The sequence below is a fragment of the Polypterus senegalus genome, chromosome 17 (assembly GCF_016835505.1).
Source record: "Polypterus senegalus isolate Bchr_013 chromosome 17, ASM1683550v1, whole genome shotgun sequence".
Taxonomy (NCBI): Eukaryota; Metazoa; Chordata; class Cladistia; order Polypteriformes; family Polypteridae; genus Polypterus; species Polypterus senegalus.
In genome coordinates, this window is record NC_053170.1 from 37,350,265 (window position 1) to 37,369,534 (window position 19,270).

The following is a 19,270-nucleotide window of genomic DNA, read 5'->3' on the forward strand; positions in this document are numbered from 1 at the left end:
TAGTTCATTTATTTTCTACATTGGTTTGATAGTAATTAGATGCATCTTTTTTATAAACTGTAGACATTTGCCTGAAAATAGCTCAGTGCTCTAATTCCATCATACCAACTTGTTGAAACTGAACTCATTCATTTTAAATAGGCAGAACACAAAAAAGCCGAAGATCATTCTGATAACAAGAGTTCTTGAATAGAACTTGGATTAGCTCGTTGTCATATAAAAACAAAATGTAAAGCTGCAGTTCATTCAGAATTGTCACTTTGAACTCATAAAATCCTAAAAACAGAAATCATGTAATGACTTGTCAGTGAGGCACACAAATGAGCTTCACATTAACAGAAAGCAATGAAAAACCTGTAGTATCTGGGGATTTCCAAAGATGGCAGGGTCTACACACGTAATTTGTCTGTCAAAGAGTTGTCTTGTAATGGCCAGTCAGTCTGTCCCTAAATCTAGCTAAAAAAAACAAAATGTAATGAAATGTAATAAAATCAGATTGACTCCATATCTGCTAGCATTCATAACTCTCCCTAAGTGTGTCAGTGACAGTGTGTGAGTAAGAGAACCGTACTGTAGTGCCTAATTTTAATGGAAATGAAACCTTCAACAAATAAAGCTGAAAATAAAATCCTTAGCCAGTTATTAAAAGTCACTATTACACTAAATTTAAGAATGTGTTGCAACTTTTGTCTCATAGTTAACAAGAAGATCATTCATTTCCTGTTCCAAAATTACTGGAAGCAATGTTGCAACTAATAAAAATGTCAGAAATGGATGTGGGGTGTTAGGGGAAGCTTGTGCTAGTAATGAGTTTTTATCTAGTTTTTTTCTTGATTTCTAAATTTGAGATGTTTCTTTTTATCAGCAGGAGGATGAGGAAATAATGTAAGGAACAGTATTCATTTATGTGTAACTTGTAGCTGCCCATATATTTTTAAAGCTAAAGTTGTATGGTGTGAAGTTCCAGACATCTCCACTCACCATTGTCCTTTTTAAAGTATTGAATGAGATTTACGGATGAAAACTGAATCTTTATTGATGTTTTTTCTTTTAAACACAGTGAGATCTTTGACTTTTGTGTATTATGCATCTTTTGGATGAATAGTATCCTGATGCAGTTTATCAAAGGTTGAATACAGATGTTCCCAAAATCTTTACAAAGGGTAAAGAGGAACACATTGCATACTGGTGTGAATTTAAAGCATGTGATACAAGTATGTCCACATTAAACAACAATGTGACTAAAACATTGTACTGTATAATTCCATCAGTGAAAGCTAATCCTTATTTAAACCTGCCTTTTCTGAAACTTCAGGAGACCCGATTCCGTACTTCCTGCAGCAAATACTGGAAATGTTTCACAAGCCCATAGTAGCCCCAGTATTGTTCTACACGGCGGACTCCTAGGAAAGCAACCTGAGTTCAAAAGACACTGAACAGATTTATCACAAAACCGTGCTCCATCACAAAGCTAACCCAGGACAGACTGGAAGCAATTTTGCAAAAGAGAATGGGGGAAAGATTTGTGCCATTTCGAAAAATCCGCTCCATCTCCTCCTCCAGGAAGCGTTCTCTTTGAGCACTTTCAGCTACAGGGTCATTCATCCATGGTGTGCTAAATAGCTCCTCTGGGGACCTTTAGTCTCTGTTGCTATCAGGCATTTCCATGCACCACCCAACCGACATCCCAGATTAAATACTTATACTCAATTTGCTATTTCTTCACAATACAAATGTATTAATTTGCTACTTCTGCACAGTACACATTTATTATTTGTTGATCACTCGATTGGTTGATTGTATTATTTGACTTGTGAGTCTGTATCTTTGTTTTTTATGTTTCTCCTGCAGTATGCATCTGAATTTCTCCTTTGGGATTAATAAAGTTTATCTTGTCAAATCTAAAATATTACTAAATGTTCCCATTGAACAAAAATGCATTATCAACTAAAAGTTATTAACAGATAAAGTACAAAATGACATGAATGTTGAGAAAAAGAAATACTGTTATCCCTTGCAACTCACAGGGGTTACGGGCACGGGACCCCCACAAACAAGTTTTGGGCCCATGTTTACTGTATACTCTTAGTGTATTGCACTAAACAAGATGTAAAACATTGTGAGAAATGTGAGGTAAAATGATCACTGTGCATGGTAATCATGTGTGTGAGGTTGGCTGCTGAGACAAAGATGCGTGACTTCCACTAGTCAAAGTGCATAATTCAACAGTTCTTTAGTGAACTGTAACTTTTTCATCCATCCATCCATTTTCCAACCCATTGAATCCGAACATAGGGTCACAGGTGTCTGCCGGAGCCAATCTCAGCCAACACAGGGCTCATTGCAGGAACCAATCCCCGGACAGGGCACCAACCACCGCAGACTGTAACTTTTTACAAAATTTTACTTTTTATAATAAAGTTGTGTGTATATTTATGGTAATAAACAACAAAAAGGATTAATGTTACAGATATTAAAAAGCAAACAAAACATTAAGCACAAAATGATTAACAATAAACATAACACAGTACAGTTTTGCAAATCCAAAGGATGGTGGTATAGTTATGAAATGAAATCCCCAGTGAATAGCTTCTTAAAAGTTATGTAAAGTGTTTGTCCTACCATGAAGCCAATGTATGTGTTGATTTTTAGACGTTTGGAGCGCCCCCAGACAAACAAACAAAATCACACAAAAAAACAGGAACAAGATAAGAACATAAATCCAGACAAAACTGTAATTCAATGGGCGTAATATAATCCAGTTGTGCAGTGAAGTGTTGAAACAAAAATACACTACCAATTGCCAGCCAGTCAGTTTCTAAAGGCTCACTGAACCAGTGCACCCGTCTTTCACCCAGCATCCCTCATGGTAACTGTTTGAAGCTGCCCAATGACTTAGTACTTCTGGGGTTTCTGAATTTTTAGTCCATTTAAGTAGCGCTGCTACAACGTCATCTGCAATTTTTTTGCAATTAGATCACAAAACTCACAAAACAATTTACTGTACATTTAACTATTAATAACAAACCCACGAATAGGTGGATCCACAAATTGTAAACCCATGACTTTCAAGGGCTGACCTTTATTACTTTCTACTATAGAAATGTTTAAAATGTATAACCTGCACAGACAAGATTGCATTACCAGTTTGAACAATGTATTAGGGAACACAAGGAAGAAGCTGGTTTGAAGGATAGCAAGATAAAGATAAGGCATTTTTTGGTATCATCTTCTTGTTGTTTTTTTTTTGTTACTTACCATACAGGTACCTGGCCTCCTTAACAGAGACGTATTATCTATATAAGCAGTTTGCTAAAGTGCCCCAAGACAATTTCTCCAAACAGGATCTTTTTGAATTTTGGATGAATCTCTTGTTTGAAACATGCAAGCCTACGCTTACTGAAAAGCCATGGCCGGTAAGGCAAATGTAATAATCTTGTGGTCGGTCAAAAACTATACAGGAATATTTATGAAATGACTCTATTGGGCTGCATTGTTCTGTATTTTAGGGGTAACATTTGTAATGACTACATGTCTGCATTTTAATAAAACTGTGCTGAACCGTAAAGCATATCAATAGAGTGCTTTTGTTGCTTCCTTATAAAACTACAGCATACTACAGGGTGAGCCAAAATGAAGTACCACATTTCTCAAGGTCATTGCGCGAGGTAGAGGCAGCTGAGTGGGTTGGGGTTGGGAGTCCTTTGATAGGCGATCCCATGTGGTTTTCAGTTGGCAACATGCCTTGGTCTGATGCACACTGTGCTTTTGCTGTTAAAGCATTCTTCAAAAAACAACAAATCCATCATCACTACACAATGTGCCTTCTGAATGCACTTCAGCATTCCTCCTATTGGTGATGTCCCAAATCGGAAAACAATTCTTCAGTGGGTGGCTACATTTAGACAAACAGGTACAACATTGAACAGAAAATCTCCAATCCGTCCTTGGACTGTACAAACGCCTGAAAACATCCAAGCTGTAAGGGCATCAATTTTGTAGTCTCCTAGAAAGTTCAGCACGCAAACATGTTTCTGGCTTAGGCATTTCCAACACGTCTTTCAGGAGGATTTTGCATGAGGACCTTAATTTCCATCCATAAAAATTGATGGTAGTGCGGGAACTCACTGAGAGAGACTGGGAGGGCCATAGAGAGTTGTGTGCGAACATTCTGCAAACTGTTTGTCGAGATGCCATCATCGACGAGGCACATTTCCATTTGAATGGCTGCATAAATATGCAAAACTTTTGCTATTGGGATGAAACCAACCCTCGTGAACTTCATCAGAAACCCCTGCACAGTGAGCGTGTTATGGCTTGGTGCGCCAGTGCAGAATTTGGCAGTGTAGGCCCTTACTTTTTTGAGAAGGGTGGAGCAATGGTCACCGTCACTTCAGAACATTACATTGAAATGCTAGAGAACTTTTTGTCGCCACAATTGGAAGAAATCGATTTGATGGATGCAACAGCTCATATCGCATGGAGATCCATGCAAGTTGATCTCCCTGTGTGGCGATGTCGGATGGCCTTCACATTCGCCTGATCTCGCTCTGTGTGATGTCTTCTTGTGGAGCTATCTCAAGTCGAAGGTATACACACACCGACCTCAAAATCTTGAAGTCCTCAAGGACGCTATTCAAAACGAAATCGGCAATATTCCCCTTGAAATGTCTGAACGAGTAATGCGAGTGTTCGGGAATCGTCTTGAAGAGTGTATGATGGCCACCACATTGAAGACATCATTATTAAAGCACAATGAAAAAAATCTATTTTGTATACCCTTTCTTGTGTCAGAATATAATCTATTTTATCTTGTAGCGTTTTTGTAGAATAAACTTTTAAAATGTGGTACTTCTTTTGGGCTCACCCTGTATTAAAATAAGGTCTTCCATAACTAAATCTGTGGCAGCTTTCCAAATGCTTCCACTTTCTCCCCTGTATGTGTAATTCCTTGCCCCGTTTTTCTAATATAGCAACTTTCTCATAATGTGCTTGCAATTCTAGTTATAATGACCATCCTATAATTACCTGGTTAGAACAGACTACAATTTATAATAAATTGGTCCAGTTTTTATGAGTTTTAATGATCTGTATTGACAGTCAAAGAAATTAATCATTCCTTGTTTGTATTTTTTAAATAGTAACTTGTTTGAGACCTGTACAGGAATAAATACGAGCATTTCTGAATATATGCCCAGTAGTAAACTGGAATATCTGCCAGAGTTGCCCTGTGGCAATATTGACTGGGATTAAGCTTTTGACTCTTTACAGTTCTTCAGATATGAAAAGGATGAATATATTACAAAAGTAAATATTCTAAAAAAATTGGCCTACAGGGTTCAAAACAATCATGGCAGTGAACAACTGTAGATCAACATTTGAGTCTGGCAAACATTTTCATCTGCTTTTGTCATGTTTGACTCAGTACAAAGGGCAATGTAGGAGGTAAATGCTGCAAGCTGGGTGTTGAGCTCTTTCAAGTTAGCAGTGTAAATAATCTGATTGTGTTTAAAGAATAGAGAGCAGTCTTTGTATTATTTGTTTCTGGAACACTGTAAATCAAATTGGACAGCATTTATTCTGCTTGTAAGCATTATACTGCAAGAAAATGATCTAATTGCATTAGTACAGTTGTCATTGTGATTTTTTTTTATACTTGTCCATCCATCCATTTTCCAACCCGCTAAATCCGAACACAAGGTCACGGGGGTCTGCTGGAGCCAATCCCAGCCAACATTGGGCACAAGACAGGAACCAATCCCGGGCAGGGTGCCAACCCACCGCAGGACACACACACAAACACACCCACACACCAAGCACACACTAGGGCCAGTTTAGAATCGGCAATCCACCTAACCTGCATGTCTTTGGACTGTCGGAGGAAACCGGAGAGGAACCGGAAACCCACGCAGACACGGGGAGAACATGCAAACTCCATGCAGGGAGGACCCAGGAAGCGAACCGGGTCTCCTAACTGCGAGGCGGCAGTGCTACCACTGCGCCACCGTGCTGCCCCTTTTTTATACTTGTTAAACTATTAATTCAAAATTTGTTTCAAATGATAAAAACCCATCCTGTGCTCAGGACAAGCTTAGCAGCCAGCTTTTTGCCTGTCAACTTCTACTGTGGTCAAAAGCCATCTTTACTGTGGTGTTCTGGACTACAGGCAAAAAGTTACAGAAGAACTGATAGTTACTAAACTAAGAAATTAAGAAACACTGTTAGCTAGTATGAAAAGCATTCTGCTCTTTTGAGCTATCTATTAAAAAGGAAATAGTGGCAGTATACCTAATAGCCATTTTATTAGGTAACCTACTTACACATCATCAGTGCATGATTTCAACAAACTCTTGAAACTGTCAGGAAGAGATGCTTTTTCTTCTCCAGTATACAACCTAGAGTTAAAGTAAGAAGTTTACATACACAGGCTGAATTTCTTTAAAACTCACTTTATAACCCCTCCTCAAACTTTATACTAACAAACCATAAATTTGGCATATTGATTAAGACATCTACTTTGTGCATGGCAGCAGTAATTTTTTTCCAACAATGTTCAAGACAGAGTACTTCACTGTTTCTTGACCATATTACAATTCCGGTGGGTCACAAGTTTACGTACGGCTTGTTAACTGTGCCTTTAAACTGCTTGGAAAATTCCTGGAAATGTCAAGCTGTTACGCAAATAGACTTCTGATTGCAATTGTATATTTGATGCAAATTTGATGATGTTGGATTGCTAGTTTGAACTACTTGTTCCAACTGTTCGCATTTCATTGACATCTGGCCAAAATGGATTCTTTGGTGAATATTTCCAAATTTAGGAGTAGAACCCAAAGTCATTGTTGCAGATTAAGTTTTTGATTAATTTTTGAGAATCATTAATAATGTGTTTTTAATTGCTCTTTGCTGGTCTTGTCCCTAAGGCAAATTTGCAAAGGGTAACACTGTTTTGAGTACACTAGTCCCAACATCATAAGCACAAACCTGTTTTACACAGACATTCTTCTCTAGCATACTTATTGTAGGAAGGTTTTTTAAATTAAAACTTTTTTTTAAATGTTGTAACAGTATTATGTGTTTTAATTACCACACTTACAATACATGCATTACCTTTTTATTTAAAAAAAATCTTAAATGTATAATTCTAGTGGAAAACCTTGAATTAGCAGCAAAAAAAAAATCAGATTTGGCTTCCCTGAGAAGTATGTTAAATATGAATTTAAAACAACCATCTGGTTTTTATATTTATAAATATTCTGTAAGGTCTTCACATAGTAAATCAGTCTTATCAGTGAGCTACTTTCTAATTGATTGAGCACTGCAGTGTCCTTTGCTAATGGAAACTCCCCTCAAGTGAACCTGTTATTTACTTTAATACAGTCTACATACTGTATATAATACAGTTAACAATTCTGTGTTGCTGCTAACTTTAGCCAGCATAATCATTGAGTAACAATTGGTCCTTTCTAATTTTCCTAATTTAATCTTTGAAGGTTGTACTTTGCTTTTTATTTTGATCCATATTTATTCTGGCCTATGATTTTAGATCACAGATCTCTAACAAGCCTGCAACAACCGGTAAAGCTGCCAAACCATTTAAAGTCTTTGCTGTAGCTATTGCTACTTTAGTTGGATCTATATTGTAGTTACCTCATTTACTATTTGTCAAGGTATTATAGTTAAAGTGTTCCTTTGATGTACATTTTTAAATACTAATTACAGATACATATAAAGACATGCAGTTATAAGGGTTGCTCGTCTGATAACTTGACATTGATTTGCAGATTCTCATCTTGGAACCAACTAAAATTTTTCAGCCCTCCTACCTCAGTGTTTCAAATGAAGATAAAGAGATTGGAACTGTGAAACTCTGGCACATCTCCTCTCAAGACAAGGTAACTGTCCTCCCAAGGGAAAGTAAACAGTCTTTACCTTTTGAAAGAGTAGAGCACTTTGTTTCCATTTTAGTTTCATTTGTGCATTTAAACCTGAGCATGTGCATGTGTGCCTACAGTCATGTGTGTAGTCATCATCTATTAGTATATTTTAAAATGTTGAGAAAGACTGGCTTTAAAATTGGTAACTAAAATTGGTTTTGTAAAGATGGTCTGCACTTTTCCCCCAACATACAGTACATCTTTTTTTTAATATAAAACAATAATTACTGTGCACACTATCAGTTTCATCATGTCAGTGAGTGTGAAATTAAAGCAGAAATAAAGTGAGGGTTCTTAAATCATTTTAATACATTTAACAGAGGATATATAGATATTTATACAAAGTTGTTTATCCTGTAAAGATCTTTTTATGGTTTTGTGCTCTGGGCATTCATGCTTTTCTGTCTACCTTTAAATTAATTAACTTATTTATTCAATTTTTCTTTTTGCGTTATTTTATTTTTAGCAGAAAGGCACACACAGCTGGACTTTCCCTCCATCCTCAATTCGGGGTGTGAGGTAGGAGATAAACTTGCTATGATCTGAAGTTAATCTTTTCCTTATTTGTCAGTTGTTATACATAGAGATAAACATTTGTTGTTGATTCCCCATTTTAGCTTTATACAAGAGTTTTAATATTTGCTTAGTTAATAATCTAATAGTCTGATTTTTTTTTTTTGTCTTTCTCTCTCTGTCTCTCACAAACACACACTTTTATATCTCCTGTCTGTTGCTCCTTATTCTTCAGCAATATGTTATTTATTTGTTCAATTTGAATAAAACAAAGACATTTTGGTCTTGGTCACTTTTATGTCACTCTTAGCTATAAATTGACATTTAATTCTGGTTACTGAGTGCTTCTCTAAATTTATTTTAGCACAAGGCTGTATCAATATGGAAAAAAGTGAATGTGTCTGAATACTTTCTGAAGGCAATATTTACTGCTGCTAATCTGTTCACCCTGTTTTGACTCACTTCATTGCCTTTGAGAAGAACTTTATGTTTGTTCAGATTTTCTTTTATGTCATCCATCCATCCATCCATTTTCTAACCCGCTGAATCCGAATACAGGGTCACGGGGGTCTGCTGGAGCCAATCCCAGCCAACACAGGGCACAAGGCAGGAACCAATCCTGGGCAGAGTGCCAACCCACCGCAGTTCTTTTATGTCATGCATGACAAAAAAAGTTATAAATTTCATTTTTCACTCATCCACAGCATTTCAAAGTACGATGAACGTTGCTGTTTCCTCTATGTGTTGCAAAACTCTGATGACTTCCAGCTTTATTTTCCTAGTGAGCAGCACTGCAAAAGGTACAGTAGGTATATTTAAAGTTTCATATGTGCAGCTTCAGCAACAGTGAAAATGCAATACGTTCATTGTGTAATAATTATTTTCTAGGTTCTGCAGCAATGTAAATTCCTTTGTTAAAGACAATGTTTTGTGTTTGGATGATTCAGGGGATTGTTCTGAAGGCATTTTAGAGGTGAGATACTGTCTCTTGTGTAATTAATTTGTAATAAACTGGAAACTGAACAATAACTGGCCATTATACATATACTGTAGTTACATGCTTAATTAACCTCGAACATTCAATCAAAAAGGAAACACTAAATTAAAATGTATTGTTAGATCTATAATTTGTAATGAAAGGGAGAGACACAAGATATAAATTATTTTGTGCCATTTCTTTTTTAAAGTTATACAGAGAGTAGTAATCTAAGGTTTTCCAAAAGACTTGGGTACCCCAACAGAGGGTGGTCTTCAGAGCCAATAAAGGAAGAGATCATGAGTGGACATTTGTAAGCTGCAACAGTGTGGAGGTCAGCTAGTAATCTGTTGCCTTAGGTGCTCTAGGTCGTGCTAATTTTCATAAAGATAAAAGGTAGAAATCATGGAGCCAAATAGCAACATCCCAAGATGACCATTTGAGACAACTGATCTCTCCATTATAAATATGCACTTTGCCTGTGGTTTATTAAATACCACAATAAATAAGAAATCCCATATTTTTTTAGAATGGACAGAAGCCTGTGATGCAATTGATTGAAAACTTTCTCATGGCAGGAGAGTTATTAACACATTCTAGAGAAAGGGAAAAATTAAATGTGTCCTAAGCTGGAGACTTTCCATGCTCCCATTTAATGCACAATAGATTACATTCTAGTGGTTTTGTTTGTAACTTTATTATTTTCTCATTTGACCTAACTTACCATGACCTGTTCAATTATTTTGAAAAAACATGAGTCTTCCTGAATTGTGCAGTTTATTTTGTATGCATTTTATCTGGTTTGTGTTTATGTTGAATCACTCATTATTGCAGCAAAGTGCCCTTTTTTAATATGGTCTGCTAATTCTTTGGGTGCCAGTAAAATAAATTTTAATTACTAGAACATTACATTCAATAATCTATGCTCACCCACCACATCAAATTCAATCCAAAAGACCATAAATGAGATGTTTTCACTTAGGAGTGCAAGTCTATATTTTAAGTGGAATTAATTTCAGATATTTTTTATTTGCAGTATGACTATGAGTACACAGACAGTGGTGATAAAGTGGTTTTGGGTAAAGGAACATATGGAGTAGTATATGCTGGTCGAGATCTGAGTAAACAAGTCCGCATTGCGATCAAAGAGATTCCTGAAAAAGACAGCCGGTAAAGAAGGATACGTTTTTAAATTGTGATACTGATGACTATTGCTGGGAATTTGTGGCTTGTTTTTATTTGGGAAAATATTATTTTCAAATACATCATGTCGTGTATATTTTATAAAATATAGTTAATGTTGCACAGTTATAATTTTTAATTCTATCCTTAAATGTTTTCCAATTTTAAGGTTTGGTCCTTTTTACAAAACAGATAGCACTCCCTCGATTCTGATTCTTCTTTATATGAATGGCATGTGGCTGGAAGCTTATTTTTTAATTAAAATTTGTAATGTGAAACCTACAGATACTCCCAGATTCTTCATGAAGAGATTGTCTTGCACAAGCGTTTGAAGCACAGGAATATTGTACAATATTTGGGCTCCATTAGCCAAGATGGTTTTATAAAAATATTTATGGAAGAGGTTCCTGGAGGTATGTTCCACTATAAATTCAATCTGCTGCATCTTTTTGTTTACTCCCCTTGTTAGATTTTTTTTATGATGAATTGTTATCTTCATACCTCTTGCCAATTTATTTTCTTTTACCACACAGCTGTTAATTCTTAGTTACAGTAGTTATAAGTCTGTCTAACATACTAGTAAAATATACACAGGCATCTATTAAAAGACAATATGGAGTTGTTGTTTTTATTGAATGGCATAATACATGTGACATTTGTTGTATTCTGCTGTTGTTTTCAATACAGTGGTACCTCGGTATACATCCGCTTTGCCATATGTCCAACTTGGTATACATCCTGTTTGGACGCGAAAAATTTTGCTTGGTATAAGGTATGCCCATGAGCGTCAGTTCCTAGCATTCAGTGAACAACCCGCGCTATAACTCTTTGTGAATTTTCACGTGTGTGGTATAGTGGGTCCACAGCTCCCGTCAAAGGCCAGTTTTAAAATAAATAATCACCGCGTTTGTGGCTTAGTGAGGGGGAGTAGTGACTCTGCAAGTGGATAGTATTGGGCTGAAGCGGTTCTCAGGGCGATTCGCGACGTGGGTGTTGCTCACCTAAGTATACAGGTGACAGACCATCCACATTCATGATTGTTCCTAGGGCTGCTGATTTCAGCTGCCATACCCTCTTGATAAACAGAAGCGCGAGTCGGCTATAAGGGGAGGAAAAAGAAAGAAAGAAAGAGAAAAAGAGAAAGAAAGAACGGATGGACGGAATGTTGCAGGAGAAAGGAGGAAACAGGAGAGAGAGAGCGCGAGCGCAGAGGCAGGCTTGCGTTTCAGCTGAACAGGGAGCCTGGGTGTTGGGCCGACACCCGGGGAATAGTAGTAGTAGTGGTCATTCCCGCTGAGTGATCATGGAGCTTGATTGACCGGAAGGAGGTTGCTGTGGATCAACAAGTCACTGTCAGGAGAGGGTCTACTGGAGCCAGAGATCGGAGAGGTGAACTGAACAGCTGAAGTGGGCAGAGTGAAGGTCAGCTGCAAGTAGGGTGACTCCCCTGTTGAGAATCCCAGAGGGGGGAAGCAGGGGGGCCACCTGCTTTTTTTTTCTTTTTTTTTTATTATAAAGAATGCTTCCTGCTGTATTTTAACCTCGTTGTTTTTAAGAAGACTTTTTTTCTATTGCTTTTAACCTCCACGTTTCACTTCTGATTTTAAGGATTTATTTATTGGAACTTTAATTTGAACACCTTGTTCTGTTGATTGTTTTAATAAAAGCACTTTGCACTTCTTCACCATCCTGTTCTTTGTTGTGCCTCACTGCTAAGCTCATCGGTAACATTACCGACGGTGTAGGGTTCAAGGGCTCCCGGACAACAGATGGGAGCATACAACAAACCCGCATCATCACAACGTGATTTTGTGTTTTTTCATGTAAATTTGAATTGATTATTGAAAAGTATGAAGGTGGCATACATATCTGGGACATAGCTGCTGCCTACCATATGCAGAGAACGACGGTATCTACGATTGTGAAAAACAAAGACGTTATTAAAAAGTAAAGTGTGGTTAAATTTTCATTTGTTTCATCTAATTGCTTTTTTATTTATGTATTTTAGTATTAAGCAGTGTTTAAATTTTATACAACCCTATCAATGTATAATATGCCAATAACAATAGGATTTTTTTTAATGGGAACAGATTATTAATTTTTTCCATTTATTTCTTATGGAAAAAATTTGTTTGGTATACGTCCTGTTTGGTATAAGTCCAAGGACCTGGAACGGATTAAGGACGTATACCGAGGTACCACTGTATTTTTGTGATCCGAGCTGTAGTGTGCAGTACCCACATCATTGGCATCTGTCTATCTCAATAGATAATGGTTGCGCCTTGGATAGTCTTCATCAGTCCTATTGTGGGCAGCGTCTGGAGTGGCTGAATTACCCAATCCTGGTGTGGCAGTCTCCCACAGGTGTTGCAGACAAAGGCTAAGATTGCTGTCTCCGCTTTCTGCGTTGTTGTCTGTCCTCCAGCTGTTGCTTACGCTTTTCTTTGCCCCTCTTGACTCCTCCTCAAATTGCGTGTCACCAGAAACCCTAGTCTTTTGGAAGAAGTTCCCAGCTCATGGGGTAAATGCCTGGCAAGCTTACCATACATAATAAATATATATATATCTATACTAATAAAAGGCAAAGCCCTGACTGACTGACTCACTCACTGACTCCTCACTAATTCTCCAACTTCCCGTGAAGGTAGAAGGCTGAAATTTGGCAGGCGCCTTCCTTACAGCTTCCTTACAAAAGTTGGGCAGGTTTCATTTCGAAATTCTACCCATAATGGTCATAACTAGAAGCTATTTTTCTCCATTTACTGTAATGGAGTTGAGCTCGAAAGCCGTGGGGGGCGGAGTTTCATGTGACATCATCATGCCTCCCACGTAATCACGCAGTACGTAGAAAACCAGGAAGAGCTACAAAAAGCGCTGAAGAAAACATACATTATATAATTAAGAAGGCAGCGAAACAATTAGAAGCAAGCGAGTTACATATAAAACCATATTCAATGGCTCACGTGAACTGACGCAGTGCGCAGACAAAAAGCAACAGTTCCAAAGAGTGCTGAACAAAAACCAAATTACACTGCTACGCTCAAATAGACAAACCATACGCCGTGGCGCAATAGTAGAGGCTTCGCCTCTAGCGCCAACGTTCGAGGTTCGATTCCCAAGAGGGGATGCACTGAGTATGTACACGTGCTTCTCGATTCATTTTAGCCTCGCATCCCCTTGGTTTGAGATGTATGAAAAAATATGCAGTTAACGCAGAAAGACAGATTACCAATTGAAGCTTTATGAATAATGGATACTTTATTCGCGATCAATGATTGTTTTGGTAATGCCATACTCGGCGTATTCATTAGATGAACGGTAAAAAAGTAAGAGCGATGGGAGGGTAACTTATTGAGGCACGCGGGCTCGATGTACTGTAGTGCGCCTCAACTCGATCTGAATTGCACGATCACATTTGAAAAAATATATCTTTTCAAGTTCTATTTAGTCCATATGTGTCAAACTCAAGGCCTACGGGCCACATCCGGCCCAGCATGTAATTATATCCGGCCCGCGAGATCATTTTATATACTGTATTATTGTTATTAATGGCCGGGGATATGAAGCGCTGGTAACACAATAAACTACAGATCCCATAATGCAGCGCTTCAGCTGCCTTGCCGAACACTTACCACGTTAATCAAGTCTAGCTTATGATGCTGCAAGTTATTTTGAAGCTAGCCCACACGATGCCGAAGAGAAAAGGTGATTCTCAATATAGAGCCTTTAAGAACCGATGGGAGGCTGAGTATATGTTTACTGACATTGCCGGTAAACTCGTGTGTCTCATTTGTGGAGCTAATGTGGCTGTAATTACAGAATTTAATATAAGACGGCACTATGAGACAAAACATCAAGATAACCTGAAAGACCTGAATGCAATGCACAAGATACAGAAAGCAGAAGAGTTAAAGAAGAATCTGACACTTCAGCAGACGTATTTACCCGTGCAAAATCACAAAGTGATTTCAAGTAAAGCTACTTTTATGGGAGACACAAATGCACCAGTGCAACTTGCCCCACTTTCCCTGTTGCCAAGTAATGTTGAACCAAGTCGGCACTACAGTGTTCCCAAATACGCATTTTGCTGATAAACTGAGCGCACTGCGCACTGAGTTCGCACGGCGCTTTGGTGACTTTGAAGAACAAAAAAATAATTTTGAGTTGTTTCGCAACCCATTTGCCGTCGATGTGGAAACTGCACCTGTGCAGATTCAGATGGAGGTGATTGAGCTGCAGTGTAATGGCACACTGAAGGCAAAGTACGATACTGCACGGCCCGCACAGTTTATTCACTCCATTCCCGCACAAATGCTCCAGCTCCGTCTACATGCGGCTCGAACCTTGTGTATGTTTGGTGCCACATATCTGTGTGAGAAGCTCTTCTCAGTCATGAAGACTAACAAAACAGCACACAGGAGTCGCTTCACTGATGAGCACCTGCAGTCCATCCTGAGAATCTCCACAACACAGAACCTCACACCAAACATAAACGAACTTGTTGCCAAAAAAAGATGCCAGGCGTCCAGCTCTGATAAAATGACATAAGAGCAAAGACAACTGAATGATTTGATTTGTTATTGCTGAAAAGAACAAATTTTATTTATATTTCCAGGTTTTGTTATGCACCATGTTCATAATTGAATTTGTATAATTTTGAAAGGATATATTTTTATGGAGACCAAAATCTTTTGGGATATTTAAAATTTAAGTTTATTTTTATATAAAATTACATAAGAGTAAAGAAATTTGAATGTTTGTTCTTTTAACGTTTACTTTATTTCTAACTTGTATAATTTAGACAGGATATATTTTTATGGAGAGCAAAATATTATAAGTTATTTAAGGTTTGAGTTGATTTATTCCGGAATAATATTCTGTCGACTAAATAAAAATTCCTTCTATTTAAAATTAAAATAGAGCTTGAACAGAAACGATAGTTTATAATATCCTCGCAGACTTGCACGTAAGAGCGGGAGTCATCCATTTTAACAAACAGCGTATTGTACTGATACGAAATAGCCTGCCCATTTAATTATTTAGGAATGGATAAATAAATTAAGATTTTGTACAAGTAATGTTTTTCATTTTTCTTCCTTCATGGATATATATATTTGTGTGTGTGTGTGTATATGTATGTATATATATATATATGTGGATGTATGTGTGTGTATATATATATATATATATATATATATATATATATATGTATATATATGTTTATATGTGTGTATATATACTAGCAAAATACCCGAGCTTCGCAGTGGAGAAGGCTATTTCGGTACACTTGAAAGCAACAACGGAACAATTCAGTGGCAGCCATCAACTCACATGCAAAACCATAGGTGAAGGGCTTAAGCATTTCACTCTTATAGTGCTCCTGTGTAGTATAATTATCTCCTGTACCGCCATCAGTCCACACCTTGAACCTGCCCCAGTCATTCAGTACATAAGACACAATGTTCCCTCGGATATCAAGTGTGAGCCTGATATGGCCGTGCAATATGATCATCTCGATAGACATGGTAATGGGGGTTGGATTGATAAAGGAAATGGGTACCTGAGCAATGTAAAGTAAGTGTAAAATACCTACACAATAACTATAATTGTAATAAACAAACAATAAAACAGCGGAGAAGCCGTGGATTAAACAAAAAGGCTGTAGTTATCAGTAGGGAGACGTGAATCCCGTGGCGAAGCAAGGAAGGGAATGTAGAGACCGGAACGACGGACGGTCTTATATAGGCAGGCAGCCAACAACGTGGGAGGCGTTGGGATGGGGGACCCAGCGCCGCCTCACACGGCGACCGAAGCTGCAGGTTATGGACGATATATATGCGTAAGTAGGATTCAGTTAGCGTTGGGAACCCGTGTACCAAATTTCTTGAAGATGGGCCCATAAGTAACAAAGACTGTTGAAAAGTTCAATATGGCGGCCGAGAGTGGCAACATACCACTGAAATAAGTACGTAGATTGGTTTCGGTTAGCTCAGGGACGCCGCCTACCAAATTTCCAGATTATGGGGCCATAAATAAGAAAGTTCAACATGGCGTACGTTATTGACCGTTATGACCATTACGCGTAGAATTTCGAAATGAAACCTAAACTTTTGTAAGTAAGCTGTAAGGAATGAGCCTGCCAAATTTCAGCCTTCTACCTACACGGGAAGTTGGAGAATTAGTGATGTTGGAAAGTTCAATATGGCGGCTGACAGTGGCGTCATACCACCGAAATAAGTACGTACATTGGTTTTGGCTAGCTCAGGGAAGCCACCTACCAAATTTCATGAAGATGGGGTCAGCCTTCTACCTACACGGGAAGTTTGAAAATTGGTGACTTTGGAAAGCTCAATATGGCGGCCGACAGTGGCGTCATACCATCGAAATAAGTAAGTACAGCGGTTTCGATTAGCGCAGGGAAGCCGCCTACCAAATTTCGTGAAGATGGGGCCATAAATAAGAAAGTTCAACATGGCGGACGTTGTCGAACGTTATCGATCGTTATGACCGTTGCGTGTAGAATTTCGAAATGAAACCTGCTTAACTTTTGTAAGTATGCTATAAGGAATAAGCCTGCCAAATTTCAGCCTTCTACCTACACGGGAAGTTGGAGAATTAGTGATGAGTGAGTGAGTGAGTGAGTCAGTCAGTGACGGCTTTGCCTTTTATTATTATTATAAATATATATATATATATAAAAAATAATATACAATTGCAGGATGAACACACACATATCAGGAGCCAATTTACCATTGTCAGTCCTTCTAACCTGCATATTATTGGACTGTGGGGGGAAACCCATGTAGGCACAAGGAGAATATGCAAACTGCAGAACACCGTTGGGGAGCATCTGGGTTTCCTTGTTACAAGATTGCAGAGCTATCACTGTGCCACCACAAATAGTACCTAAAATACATTAAGTTGCCCTTTGATATATACTGTACTTTATTTAATTGTGCTAAATTTGGAATTGTTGCATTCTGTACTTTAAACTATCATAATACATTTTGTGTACTAAAACCTTTGGAAGTAAACATACTTCTGGATTGTTTCAGATATTGTGTGTGTATATGTGTATTATTATAATATGGTTGGCTGATGTTCACACTGACTTGCAAAATAAGGATACAGTACAATTGTTTTCATATACGTAATGTATATACTGTATTTATTTCTTTATATATTGGTATTTGTAGAGTTGGAGCATTAAATGACTAGCTTAGGGTCATAGAGTGAGTCAGGAATTGATTAAAGGGCCTTGAGATTTAATGCTCAATGGACAGTGCAACACACTGCCCGCCTTATACATAATCCAGAAACCTAGTAAAATGTGTTGTGGTTCGAGAGGTGAATTTTTGATTTCATGTTCACTTATTAATCACAATGCATTATTCCCTAGTTGTGTTTTTCTTCTCTCTCTCTAAACAGTGCATATTGTAAAGGTATTCACTTGCTTAGATGTTTTCACATTTCACATTCGGATCACTTTGCACAGCCGTGTGTACACTTGGACATTAGTTTTTTTTTTCTATTAATCGGTCTCAAAATAGCCAAATTAAATCCCCTGTGATTCATTGTTAATGATAAAATGTAAAAACCTTATATACATTATATACATTTTATAGTCTCTGTACTTAGTTAGTTTGTCTTTTGTTTGAGCATGTTCAGCTCTATAAATGGGTAAATTGTGATATCTTTTCATTTGGATTAATTTGTACTTCATAGAGGCAATAATGATTCCTTTCTCTCAGGAAGTTTGTCATCTCTGCTGAGAGCCAAATGGGGACCACTTAAGGATAATGAAGCCACTATTATTTATTATACAAAACAGATTCTGGAAGGCTTGAAGTACTTGCATGACAATCAGATTGTACACAGAGACATTAAGGTATTGCATACTGATTTTTGTATAAAGTGTTTATTCTACTGATTAACAAGAATGCTCATTTTTCTTTTGTTAAAAGGTGCAAAGTTCATAACATTCTTGTCCTAGAAATTCAGAAACATGCTCCATTTTTTTATTTCTCTTTTTCAGGGTGACAATGTGCTTATTAATACTTACAGTGGACTTCTGAAAATTTCAGATTTTGGAACATCTAAAAGACTGGCTGGAATCAACCCTTGCACGGAGACCTTTACAGGTTAGAATGTACAACGGCTAGAAGTTGCAAAAAGATTAGGTCAGCAGATGCATTGGCAACTTAATTTATGGAAGCCCTTATCTGAATTAACATTGTATAACTGGCTGTTAATATTGCTAGTGTGAATAAAGAACCTTCATTGTTTTAACACTAGCTGCTCCACTTGGACAAGAGTTAATTCTCACTAGTGCTTTAGTACCCCTATTCAGGTATAAATAGTATATGATCACTGAACTACCACCAGTGGTTTAATAGTTGCCTTCCAGTCTGATCTGTTTTTTCTTTTTAACGTTCTCCATCTCCTTTTGAATTTAATTTAGATAGTGTTTTCTTAAAATGACTGATTAAACAACTTGTGCTTAACTTTACTGAAATCTTACTGTAGAGAAAAGCCAAGCAAAATGACACCTTTTATTGGCTAAAGTCTATACAGTATATTTACTGTAATTGATTACATCTTGCCTGAAGAAGGGGCCTGAGTTACCTCGAAAGCATGCATATTGTAATCTTTTTAGTTAGCC

The 19,270-nt window shown here is 37.6% G+C and overlaps 1 protein-coding gene across 3 annotated transcripts in view; it reads left to right on the forward strand.

Moving 5' to 3' along the window:
* si:ch211-1i11.3 (mitogen-activated protein kinase kinase kinase 5) overlaps positions 1-19,270 on the forward strand; it is a 116,151-nt gene that overhangs the window by 48,482 nt on the left and 48,399 nt on the right. For 2 of the 3 annotated variants that reach the window (XM_039739906.1, XM_039739908.1), the window contains exons 10-18: positions 3,266-3,416; positions 7,785-7,895; positions 8,404-8,456; positions 9,155-9,250; positions 9,339-9,423; positions 10,463-10,596; positions 10,894-11,021; positions 18,360-18,496; positions 18,644-18,749. In XM_039739906.1, coding sequence (XP_039595840.1) covers positions 3,266-3,416; positions 7,785-7,895; positions 8,404-8,456; positions 9,155-9,250; positions 9,339-9,423; positions 10,463-10,596; positions 10,894-11,021; positions 18,360-18,496; positions 18,644-18,749 — 1,001 coding nt within the window. The remainder of the gene's footprint in view (positions 1-3,265; positions 3,417-7,784; positions 7,896-8,403; positions 8,457-9,154; positions 9,251-9,338; positions 9,424-10,462; positions 10,597-10,893; positions 11,022-18,359; positions 18,497-18,643; positions 18,750-19,270) is intronic. The other variant, XM_039739907.1, reaches the window with a different exon arrangement.